This window comes from Zonotrichia leucophrys, chromosome 23 (assembly GCF_028769735.1).
Source record: "Zonotrichia leucophrys gambelii isolate GWCS_2022_RI chromosome 23, RI_Zleu_2.0, whole genome shotgun sequence".
NCBI lineage: Eukaryota > Metazoa > Chordata > Aves > Passeriformes > Passerellidae > Zonotrichia > Zonotrichia leucophrys.
Window position 1 is genome coordinate 7,303,897 of NC_088192.1, and position 12,258 is coordinate 7,316,154.

Genomic DNA, 12,258 nt, shown 5'->3' on the forward strand with positions numbered 1-12,258 from the left:
AGCCACTTTTGTGGCTTCTTCCCAAAGGATGGGATCTCCAAGGCAGTCATTGCCTTTGGTGTGGGATCTGGGGGCTGGGATGGGTCTGCTAGAAGCTGCTGCCTCCTGCGCAGCTGGGACGAGGGGTGGGGGTTGCATTGCCATGGTATTTTTTTGCCTAACATTCTCCCTAGCTTGTAGCCAGGCAAAATGCCACAGGCAACATTACCACACCCCCTCCTGCTCTGGCTGAGGTGGGTAAAGGCACCCTGGGTTTGGGACACTCACCCAAGAGCAGCTTTGGGGAGCCTTAAGGAAAAACCTTTCCAGTCTCCTGGGATGGCCCCAGACTGCTGAGCATCGAGGTGGGTGTTTGCTGTCCCTGCACTTGTACTCTGGGGAAATAAGCTGAGGACACTTTTCCCCTGGGCATTTTGGATGGGGTTCCAGTGTCACCTGTGCTGGGGTGTCCCTTCACCAGTGATGGCAACGCTCCTGCCCAGCAAAGCACAATGGTTTGGGTGGATGGGCAATATGGGACCATATCCCTGGTGCCACTGACGTCCCTGCAGTGTCCAGGACAGGGATGTGCCAGAAGCCCCATGGGAACCATCAGGCCCAGGTCCCCTCCGTGTGGGAGTCCCAAGGCTGATGATGGTGTTTCTGCCAGGACACACTGGTGTAGTCCAGCACAATCCCATATTGTTGTTGGAGGTGGTAGCTGTGGGACAGACTGGGCCCCACAGGAGCTTGACAGAGCTTGGAGCTGGTCCCCAGGTGATGCTTAACAGGGCCAAAAGTGGGAGCAGGTGATGATATCTTGGCCATTGAGCAGGGGCTGACATCCCAAAGTGCAGCTAAGCAAAGGGATTTCTTGGTGGGTTGTCTGCAGACGTGATGTTTTTGGGGCTGTGGTTCATAGCCAGCCATGGCCCCTCACACCAGTGCATTGTCTGGAGGTGCTGGGATGTGCCCAGCTCCCTGAACAGGGCTGTGTGCAGCCTGACCCTGCTGGGCTGGGCAGGGCAGGAGCTGGGGGATAACGGGGCCTGGCTCTGCCACAGAGCTGTGAGTGAGCCATGCTGACTCTCACAGGGAAGCAGCTCCAGGGGTGGCAGGTTCCCAGCTCTCCAGGGTCAGCTCCTTGGTAATTCTGGCTCTACGGGACACTGAGATTTAGTTCTTGGAAGCAAACTGTCCAGGATCAGGGTGGAAACTATGCTGGCTCTGTCTGCGGCAATGGGAATTCAGAGCTCTTAGCAGGACATGCCACGTGCCACCCTTCTCTTTCTGCCTGTTAGGGAAACTGAGGCACCACAGCCAGGCCTGGGCTGCCCCTGCCCCCAGGGAAGCTCTTCCCAGCCAATTTCCAGTCTCCAACTGCCCTAACTGGGCCATCTGGCTCTTGTTCTCTGTCAGGCCTGCAGCCAAGATGCCCTGTCAGCTTTTTGTGCCTTATTTCTGTCCCTCCTAAAGCTGCTGCAGCCAGAAAAAAAATCAGATAGAACCAAAATATCGATGGATTTGACACTTCCCCCCACTCTAGCTGAGTCACACTTAGGGTTGGGCAGTAGCTGCTGAGCATAGACCTCACCTGGTCTCACCACAAATTTCACAGCTCAAATGAAGGTTTTACATCAAGTGATGCTTCTTTGAGGCAAATTTGAACTCTGGGAATTGCTTCTGCCATTTCTGGGGCTTTGGTCCCATATGTGACCACAATGGGAACTGTCTGAAGGGTCTGAAGGCACCAAGAGCCCAGGGAAATGCTGGCCCAGGGCTGGGAGAGCTTTGGCACCATTGTAGCCACATTTGGGGGCTTTGGTTTGGGCTGGTAAAACCAAGTCACCACAAAGCCAGGCTACGGAGAGAGACCTGGAGGAAGATGAGAAGGAGGAAGAGAATTCAACACTAGGGAAAGAATTTTGTTTGAAGATTTATTGAAAAATGCAGTACAAGAAGCAATACAGAACACTTAGGTCTGCCTAAACACTATGGCAACTTTCCCTTTGATTCACTATGAAAATCCAAAATAACAACTCCCACCACTAGTTGATCTAGAAAGTTTTGCCAACTTTAAAAGTTCCTATTTTTATAAAGAGTTGTAAATGCCTAACCTAGACAATTCACAATTGCCTTAAAAATTTTTTACAAAGCTCCTTCATCTTCTCAACTAAATAATTTTTTTGTTTTGTTTTTTACAAGTTTCATCTCTAAGGCTGGGACACTAACACCTCTTAAGGTAATTGTACAATTAGGAAAATCAGCAAACCACAGTTTATTAAAATCAGAAATCAGTCAGTCCTTTGCTAACACATCTCTGTTGGTCAGGGACTCCTATTGGGCAACTGGAGCTGCCATTCCAATTTAATGGAGAAGAACAAGAGCTCCTTGCCTTCCTTTCTATAAAAACATTCATTCATATATAAATAGCTTCCATATAATGCATATTATACAATCAAGACAGTCTCTGGGTGAATTTGTGGAGTGGGAAGAGTTGGGAACATTCATATAAATAGACCTTACTTAGCTGGTTTGTCCCTAGAGCTGACACAGCATGCTCAGAGCCAAGGATTTTAAATCCCACCAGAGGTAGAAGGGAAGTGGGCAGCCCCACCATGGCCTTGGCTGAGGGTGAGAGAAGCTTCTTCTGCTTTTAACTTGCATCTTCTTCCCAGGCTCCTGGGCTCGGGCACTGTGTTGGCAGGAGTGGGGCTGGAGACCCCTGAGGTTACACAGCAGGAGATGGCAAAGGGCACATGAGGCCAGAACTTGTCTGAATTTCTCCAGGAGAAGCAAGAACTCAGCAGGGGGAAGTGTGAAAATGGAAAACAGACACCCAAAATCCAAGGAAAAAAAATTGTTGTTCTCGTCTACAGGTCCTTTAACAAGGGACATGTGCAGCAACAGTGAGCACATCCTTTTGGAAAGGAACCAGCTCTCCTGCCAGCAGGCTTCTCACCCAGAAATCCCTGCTTGGGGTGTTCTGTCCCACTCAGGGTGCTCAGGGCACAGACACCCCAAGGGAACACCATGGACCACATTCCCCTAAACTCTCGTGACAGCCAAGTGCCTTTAAGTGCTACGGACAAAGTGAATTTATCATGTTGGCTGTGCCTGGTAAAGCCCAGAAATCCTCTCAGCCACTGCTCCATGTGCCTCTTCACTCTTCAGGTGTCTGTTGCAAATGAGATGGAAGGATTGAGTGGCAAAGGACTCAATTTCCAGAAAAAGGGCAGTGGCAGAGGGTGCTCAGCATGATGGGTGTTTAAGGCAAGCATTACCCAACTCAGCTGAGGGCAGCAGAGCCTCTGCCAGGGCCTGCGTGGCAGAATAAGGAAGGGCTTTTCAGACATGGATAGGAAGACTAAATCTCTGCACCAGAGCCCAGGACTCCCTCAATCCCCAGAGCAGGATGCCCTGAGGGAGGCAGAGCGTCCCAGGAGGGAAACCTGCACCAGAGCAGCCCAGAGGCAGCTGTGGCACAGGAGGGCTGGAGGCTGAGCAGGACCAGGGCCAGCAAGGCTCAAAGAGAGCCAAAATCCAGCAGCTCCAGCAGAGTCTCCAATCAATACTGACAACTTAATTAAAATTGCACCTGAAGCTGAGAAGCTGCACCAGCCCCAGTGTAGTTCCAGGGCTGGCTGCAGCTAAACAGTGGAGTCGCTGCAGCCTGAGCTAAATCCAGTGACTTCTGAAATACATGATTCAAATTTAAAACTGAAGAGCTTTTCTCTTTATTGCCATTTTTTTCCCATCCTCACCTGAGGAGCAGAGCACTCTTTGCCCTCAGCTACCACTGTGCCACACTATATATACATATATATATGTATATGTATATTTATACATGAAAAAAAAAATCACAACCTCAAGTGGACTAAAGTGTTCACAAGTGTCTGGGCAGACTCTTTACAGAGCTTGGTTGGTTTTTTGCTTCTTGAATTTAAATGGTGGAAGGACAAACCAGGCAAGAACATTCCCATGAAGCTTAGAGAGCAGAAATGGGAGCACATCCAGCCCCTGAAATCATGCTTTTGCATCACCCCCTCTGTGCTGGAGATGGCCCTGGGGGTCTGTAAGCTCAGCCTCAAGATTCAGACAATCACCCTGATACTTCATTCCAGCAAGGGGGTCATGAAGCCAAATCCAGACCCGCAGGCCAGTGTGGAAGAGGGAATGTCAACACTTCCCATGTGGTTTGGCTCTTTCACAATCAGCAACACCTGACACCTCCTAAAATTCCTTGTTCAGCCTCTCCAAATACAGCTTGCAGGCCTAGGAAGGATTGTCTAAAGGAGTTTAAATTAAATGCTAGTAGGATACACGCTCTGAGAAATGGGTAACGTGTTCAGCTTTAAATAGCACTGTGAGGGGAGGAAAAAAACCCAACCCATGACTTACAAAAAAAACCAAAAAACCCCTCCGTAATTTAAAAATCATGAACACAAACAAGTGAAAAACTCTGACATTGAAAAGCTCAGTTCCTGCTGTGAATGCTGCACAAGCCTACCTTAATAGCATCCCGAGTCCAAACACCTTAAACACACACTTCTAAGGGCTTTTTAATTTAATGGCATCTAGAAAACACAAACAGGTGGGGAGCACTCAGCAGAGACACACGGGAAGAAGGCGAGATGCTATCCTCTTAAAGCTCTAAAATTCACAGTATAAGATACTTGAAGCAACTTCCAGTATTCCTTAAATCTAGTCAACTATTCAGATGTGTGCACAGGCTACACCACAAAACCCTACTGTGATCACACATCAGGGCTGGAACCCAGTGGGGAGGGAGCTCAGAGCAGCCCAGGGGTTGCAGCGGGGCTGGAGCTCCCCAGAGCTACAAAAATAATCTAGAGGCAATTGGAAATGCTGCACAAAGTCTGACTCTTTAAACTGACTCTCCTGGAAGAAGGACCCATGGCTTTGTGAAGGCGCACACAGAGCCCGCACCGGGAACGCGCACGGAACAGCTCCGTTATCCCTGACGAGGCAGAGGGAATACAAGTTAAAACAGGGAGCCCTGGAGCCCTGTGAGGTGAGATTCTGTGTCTGAAGAGGCTTTGCGTGAGAGGGAATGCAAAACTGAAAACCTGTAAAAAATACTAGAAATATTTTAGAAGTTAGAAATATGGCATATTTCTGTCGCGATAGATATAAAAAACCCAACAAAACAAAACCCTATATCCAGTAGGATCTAGTGGACTCTGGAAAAATCTCAAGTAAAATGTCAAAGCGCAACTCTTAATAAATGATATGAATGTCTCTGAGTGTCAAGTCTGAAATCCGAGGTCTTTGTGCTCCAGGTAGTTTCTTGGTAGTTTTGCTGGGTTTCTTTTTCCTGGTGTTGTCATGGGCAGGAACGTTTCCTAGCAAGAGAGGAAGACAGTAAGTTGCACCACCAGCAGCATGCTGGAAAAGACAGGAATATGCCTCCCTGAAGTGGATGGGAATTGACGTCGGATGAGTTACCACCAGAGGCAGGTGAGAGGTGCCTAATGGGGCTCCAGGAGAGTGACTCTGCACAAGGGTCTGGAGCAACAGGACAAGAATACCAGAGGGCAGGGTTAGATGGGATATTGGAAAGGAATTTTTCTCTGGGAGGGTGGTGAGACCCTGGCACAGGATGCTCAGAGGAGCTGTGGCTGCCCCTGGATCCCTGGATGTGTCCAAGGCCAGGCTGGACAGTGTATGGAGCATCCTGGGACAGTAGAGGGTGTCCTTGCCCATGGCAGGGGTGGGACTGGATGAACTTTACAGTCCCCATCCAACCCAAACCATTCCTGGATTCTGTGATCAGTGGCATGGGGCAGGATGGCCTTTAACGCACTGAGGTACACCCAGAGCTCCTGGATTCCTTCAGCAGCTCCTTCCCAAACTTATAAAATTTGCAGTAAATGGGATTTCCAGGCAAGCTTGAAGTGCAGCTTGAGGGTTACTGGGCACTGATGTGGGCAGGGGTCTATGTGGCACCTACAGCTGTTCCATGTGCTCTCAGCACATCATGGATATTTGGGAACGCAAAGTAGCCTCATGGCAGAAGCTGTGTAGCTTTTAACCCATTTGGGCTCATTTCCACAGGATTAGTCTGTCTGTGACTGCCTCATCAGCCTCCATGGATCTAACAGGAAGAGGCATGAGCAGGACTCAGCAGAGAACAATGATCATTTTACTTCAACTCTGACCCTATTTACCCAAATCTCCTGTGCACTGAGATCAGCCATCCCCTGCCCCCACTCGAGGTGATGTCTCTACTCACACAGCCCAATTACTCCTCTGCAATCTCCGTCTCCTGGTGCACAACCACTTTGGTCACCGACATGTCTGGGTGCTGCTCCTTAGCAGCCTTGATCGCCTGTGCCAGGACCTGAGGGACAGCACGGAGAGCAAAGGTTAGAGCACGTCAGAGTGTCAGAGCATGGCACCCACCAAGGACACAAGAGCCTTCTTCTAACTCCAGAGTGTAAAAAAGAAAAGTAGATGCACTTGATAGAATTATAGGAAAATGACAATTGTGAGTTGGGAGGGACCCACAGGAATCATCCAGTCCACTCCAGGCCCTGCCCAGACCCCCCAACAGCCCCAGCCTGGGCATCCCTGGAGTTGTGGCAGCCTCGGGGCCGTGCCCATTCCCTGGGCAGCCTGGGCAGTGCCAGCACCCTCTGGGGGAAGAGCCTTGCCCTGATCTCCAGCCTAAACCTCCTCCATCACAGGGAGCAGAGGTCGGAGCTGCAGCCCTTGCTGAGCACTGCCCTCAGTGTCCTCTGCTCCAGCTGAACACAGTGAGTGCCCTCAGCCACCCCCTCCATGGCCCTTCCTGATCCTTCACCATCTCCAGAGCTTCCTTTGGAATCTCTCTTAATTGTTTTAGGTCTTAAATTGTGGTGCCCAACACTGCCCCCAGGACTTCAGCCACACACTTCGGTGACTTTTAGTGCTACTACATTATCTCTGAAAGGAAAAGCACTACTTGAAGAATACCTCCATCTCTCCACTGCCCCATGGCAGAAGATGGATGAGAGCATTTAAGCATAACCTGCTTATTCTTTGCAGCAAGTGTGATAGGCACATCTCAGACATTTTCTGGTGGAGTTAATAAACTAGATCTTGTCATAAGAATATTTTCCACCCCCACGATACTTGCGACTAAATTTAAATTCAAAGTATAATTCTCTGATGACAAAATCATCACTTCCAACACATGCAAGAAGCCAACGAGACTGAGTCATCAGAAAGGTTTCATATAAAGCCAAAGAGATGCTACACAGGTGCTGAGTGCTCTGAAATTACTTCTGGCACTACAGAATAGCAATAGTGCTTCAAAGTTATGGGAAAAGGAATGCAGATCAGCCAGATGTCAAGGAAAACTTTTATTTCACATTTTTATGGATTTTTTTAAAAAGCCTACAAAACTGTCTGAAACAATTCTGGAATCAAAACTTTGCTGCTCATCAGTTTCAGAATAGAATTCAGCTTTCCTGTCTCAGATGCTTAATGTCAAAAGAAATTTATTACTGATATAGAATCATGGAATGGCTTGGTTGGAAATGGATCTAAAAACCCTCATCCCATTCCACCCCCTGCCATGGGCAGGGGACATCTTCCACTAGACCAGGTTGCTTTAAGCCCTGTCCAACCTGGCTTTGAATATTTACAGGGATAGAGCAGCCACAATTTATAAGAATATGAACTTTCATCTCTACCCCAGTAAAATTTCCCTGGTTCATTTTTTGGTGACACCGTCTTTGAACAGGCAGCCTGACTGATTTTTGCCAGCTCTGGGAAATTCTTTTGGATCATATCCATACTCCTACCTGGTCATGGTCTACATCTGCATCTCCCGTGATGACAATCCTCTTCTCAATCCGTGTCTCTGAAATGCCACCTTTCACAGTCTAGAGCAGAAGGAAAAGCTGCTGTTAGTGTAAAAGTGCAGAGGCGTTTGAGCTCACTGGGGCTGCCTGTCTAAAGATGGTATCCAAAAATAGTGTCACCAAATTGTACCTGGCATTAGAGTCACAGGGGAAACTGCTGCTGCTCAAGGAAAAACTGTCAAAGAGTTATTTTTTATAGCTGAGCCAGGGAAGAGCTTCTCCTCACAGGACAGCTCTTCCTGCTGTCCCCCACAGGACAGTCAGAGTCCATGTCCACACTGTGCTGCAATTAACGCACAATCCACAGATTTAACACAGACAAAACTGAACCCTTCATGCTTTGCTCCATGTACTAATCATGTATTTGAAAGGACCTTCCAAAAACTTTTTTTCCTCTCACTCATCCCTGCTCATCTCTCCATCAGGCTGTTGGTTGAACTGGTGTTTTGTGGTGCTCCCTGGTGTTACCTTGGTGATCTGGGTGGTGGTGGTACTGCTGGTGGTTTCTGAAGTGATGGTCTGGGCAGTCAGCAGGATGCCAGGGTCTAAATCCCCATTGCCACCATCTGTCTGTGGGACACAAGAACAGGCCGTCAGCCCCTGAGCAGTGGGGACAGAAGCAAAGACTCCACATCACCAGAGCCACACAGAGGATAATCTGAGGACAGCAGCTCCATCGTGCACAAGACACAAGCCAACCTGCGCCTAGGTGCACAAGAGCTGGGCAAGTCTCTGAAAGCTCAAAGTCCCTATGCTTTAAGGCTGGAAAAGCACAGATCCTTCAGGGAGGACCTGTGACACCCCTCAGACCAGGGGCACTGGGACGTACCCAAGTCTGAGCATGCTGCTGGCCCTGCAGTGCTGGTCATACCATCCATGCCTGAACCGTGACAGGAGACCAACACAGACACTGATCCCAAATTCCACCTGCCTGCATCCATGGAGATCAACAAAGCCAAGAGCACAATCTTATTCAGAAGGTAATTGTCACCCTTGCTCCTTCCTCACAACACCTTGCACATCCCTCACTTCATGCTCTGCAGAAGGAAAGAACATCCAGATGTTTGCTGAAACAGGAACAAATTTTGGAGCTGGTTCTTGGATTTCATCCTGCCTGACTCAACCACTCAGGGTCTGCCAAAAATCCCAAACGAAGTCATCCTGGCCGCGCTGTCCATGTCCCCACTGGGCAGCGTCCCTGCTCAGCACTGGGACAATATCTGGAATTACCACAAGGTGGGACCATTTTCCACAGTGTGGCAGAGATTTCATGGCACATCACATCCTGTGCACACATGGCTGACTGATCATAGCTCTGGAGATCACTCTTCCTTTCCATTTCCCAGTTAGAGCAAAACTCCTCCATTCACCTACACTTGCTGAAAGCCAGCGCAATGCTCACCACCACTATCTGAATGATCTCTGTGGTGCTGCAGCTGGGAGGATGCTGAGCAGCCACAGCATTCCTTAGGAATCCCAAATTATACAATCATTAGATTCCTGCATCCATAACAACATCCCACAGCCACTTCACTGCAACAGGAGAGCACAGGCTGCTGATGACAACCACAGTGATGGCAGAGCCAAGCTGACACAGGCTCCAAAATTTCAAATACATGAAGAAAGGCTGGGAGGGATGGGTGTGTTCAGCCTGGAGAAGAGAAGGCCTTGGGAGACCTTACAGCCCTTTCAGGGCCTAAAGAGGCTCCAGAAGAGCTGGAGAGGGACTGGGGACAAGGCATGGAGGGACAGGACAGAGGGGATGGCTTCCACTGCCAGAGGGCAGGGCTGGATGGGATATTGGGAAGGAATTGTTTCCTGGCAGGGTGGGCAGGCCCTGGCATAGGTTGTCCAGAGAAGCTGTGGCTGCCCCTGGATCCCTGGCAGTGTCCAAGGCTGGACAGGGCTTGGAGCAGCCTGGGACAGTGGAAGGTGTCCCTGCCCACAGCAGAGGGCTGGAACTGAGTGAACTCTTAGGTTACTTCCACCCCAAACCATCCTGCCAGTCTGTGATTAAAATCCTCTGGTTTAGACCGAGGATTAATTTTAACCTCAGCAATGAATCCATACCTGCATATCCTCTGCTTTGCAATACTGCTCCACTAAGATTTTTACTTTCTAGTCACCACATACCCACTGAGGTTGCATTTTATACAGAACATTTAGTGTTTAACAACCATTTCAGTCTTGAAACCTAAGGATGACCAAATAATTTAAAAACCAAGTTCTGAAGAGGCATAAACACCCTCTTCAGATCTGGGAAAACAAGAAAAGGCATTTATTGCAGAAAAAAGGCCAACTCAGGTTAACTTTGTACAGAGAGAGCCACATCCTGAAGCCACCAGTGGCTGAAGATAAACTCTGTTTGCAAACACATCTTGAAAAAATAATTATTCTTCAGAGATAGCAAAACCACTGCTCCTCTAGAAATACCAGATGCACCTGGAAATAGTGTCCACAGCATCAGTTAATGCCTGTGCTGCACCCAGACATGCAGAGACAGGCAGGTGCTGCTGTCTCTTCCTGAGGATTCACAAACAGAACGTTTACTTGGGTTTAATGAAGCCCCTACGAAACTCATCAGAACACACCTTACCTGTGCAGCTTCGTAGGTGATGGTCTTTGTCTCTGTGTGGACAATAGGGACTTCCTTTGTGGGAATTTCGCTTTTGACGGCGCTGGACACGTCAGAGATGGTGACAGTCTGTGTCTTCACTAGCGGGGGCTGTGAGACAGGGTTAAAAACATCTTGTAAACAGCCAGTTCCCATCTCCACACCCTGACTGGGCTGCTGGCAAGTGTTCTGACACTGATCTGATAAAAGTACTGTGGGAACCAAGGTCAGCCTAGAAATCTTTGGGTTTAAGTCTCTGGAACATCACACTGCTCCGAGGGCAGCGATCAGGCGTGAGGATTAGACAGGCAGCAAAATCCTCCAGCCCTTCCCCACACCGTGGACTCTGCTCAGCCCAAACCAGGCATTAAGGGTTTAATGGTGTGTCACAACACCACAGATGCTGTCTCCACTGATTCTTAACTTTTTAATTACCAGAAGCTCATTGCCAGTTGCTAGAAGATGACCCTCATCTGGTGATGCCAGTGTCAGGATTACACCAGCCCTGGGCACACAAGGACTTTATCACAGTTGAGCAGCTTTATCCTGACCTCAAGAGTAACACTGCGTTATGAAAAATCCTCATCAGATCTTTAACTTTTATTAAATCAATGTCAGATAAAACAGGAAGAAAAATAAGGGTGGAGAGAAATCAGTTGTTCCAACACCTGATGATTATCCAGAAGAAGGCAGAGTGAGTTCAGAGCCAGTGCTTTCCCAGAGGGCTCGATTTCTGCCACCATCCCCAACCCTGCCAGATGCCACTGTGATCATTAGCGGGGAACAGGCATCTGTTGAATCAAAAGCAATATCAACACTGGAGCAGGCAAAAGTCCCTCCCACAGTGGGGAGCACAAAGGGACACACTGGACAGCACCTCAAATTTGCTCTGCTGTACTGAGAGTCAGCTGCCAGTCCAGCTGGGGCCAGCAAAATCCTTAAGGAGCTAAAATTACACAATTTTTGAGCCTAAATATTGCCTTTTTGAGGAAATGCCACAGGATGCTTCAATCCAAGAAGAACAAAGGGCATTGCACTGTGGCAACTGTATTTCATGTAAAGATAAATTGAGAGGGAGTCTTTTTTAATGCAAAGACAAATTGACAGTGGCTCGTATTTAATTCAAAGATAAACTGAGAGGGGCTTATTGCACTGACTGTGGGAGATCACTGGCTCATTAGCTCCAAGCACGAGTCCAAGCCAAGCAAACCCAACTCCTATGTGGGTCTGTGGCACCTGCTTGCTGCAGTGTTTGGGTTCCCACTCCAAAGGCAGCCGGGGTGTGGGGGCAGGAGCTGGGCTCACTACCTGGAAGCAGCGAATGAGCTCCAGCAGCCTGTTAGGAGCATCTGGGTTGGGACATTCGCCATGTGGCTTTCTAAAGCCAAAGCTGTCTTCACCATCCTCTGCCACCTCCTCCTCCTCTCCTCCCCAGGGCTGACGGGGAAGTGTGGCAGGGTTGGGCTGGGGCTCCAGCTCAGAGAGCTCCGAGTCCTTCTCCACATCCACACAAACCCCCTTTCCACATGTCAGGTCCTCCTCGCGGGCGGATCGGCTGGGAACCGCCTCCTCCTGCTCCTGTTCCTCTTTCTCCTCCTCCTCCTCCTCCTCGCTGCTTAGGGAGGAAGCACCACAGTGCCAGCTGGCAGAAGGCTGTGAGGCGGGTGGCACTGGAGTCTCACTAACAACTACCGACTGCCTTGAGCCCTCCCACGCAAAGCCAGTGTCAACACTGCTCCACTCTGCCACTGCAGCCACATCCTCTTGGGAGAGAAAGTCACTCATTTTCTAAAA

The 12,258-nt window shown here is 49.1% G+C and overlaps 1 protein-coding gene across 22 annotated transcripts in view; it reads right to left on the reverse strand.

The window, feature by feature from the left end:
- Window positions 1-1,895: 1,895 nt before the first annotated feature.
- Window positions 1,896-12,258, reverse strand: part of EPB41 (erythrocyte membrane protein band 4.1) — a 95,348-nt gene continuing 84,985 nt past the window's right edge. For 12 of the 22 annotated variants that reach the window (XM_064731364.1, XM_064731363.1, XM_064731360.1 and 9 more), the window contains 6 exons: window positions 11,773-12,252; window positions 10,447-10,575; window positions 8,319-8,420; window positions 7,791-7,871; window positions 6,236-6,343; window positions 1,896-5,345 (listed from right to left, as the gene is read on the reverse strand). In XM_064731364.1, coding sequence (XP_064587434.1) covers window positions 6,245-6,343; window positions 7,791-7,871; window positions 8,319-8,420; window positions 10,447-10,575; window positions 11,773-12,252 — 891 coding nt within the window. In that variant the 3' untranslated portion in view covers window positions 1,896-5,345; window positions 6,236-6,244. The remainder of the gene's footprint in view (window positions 5,346-6,235; window positions 6,344-7,790; window positions 7,872-8,318; window positions 8,421-10,446; window positions 10,576-11,772; window positions 12,253-12,258) is intronic. The other 10 variants (XM_064731378.1, XM_064731368.1, XM_064731379.1 and 7 more) reach the window with 1 other exon arrangement.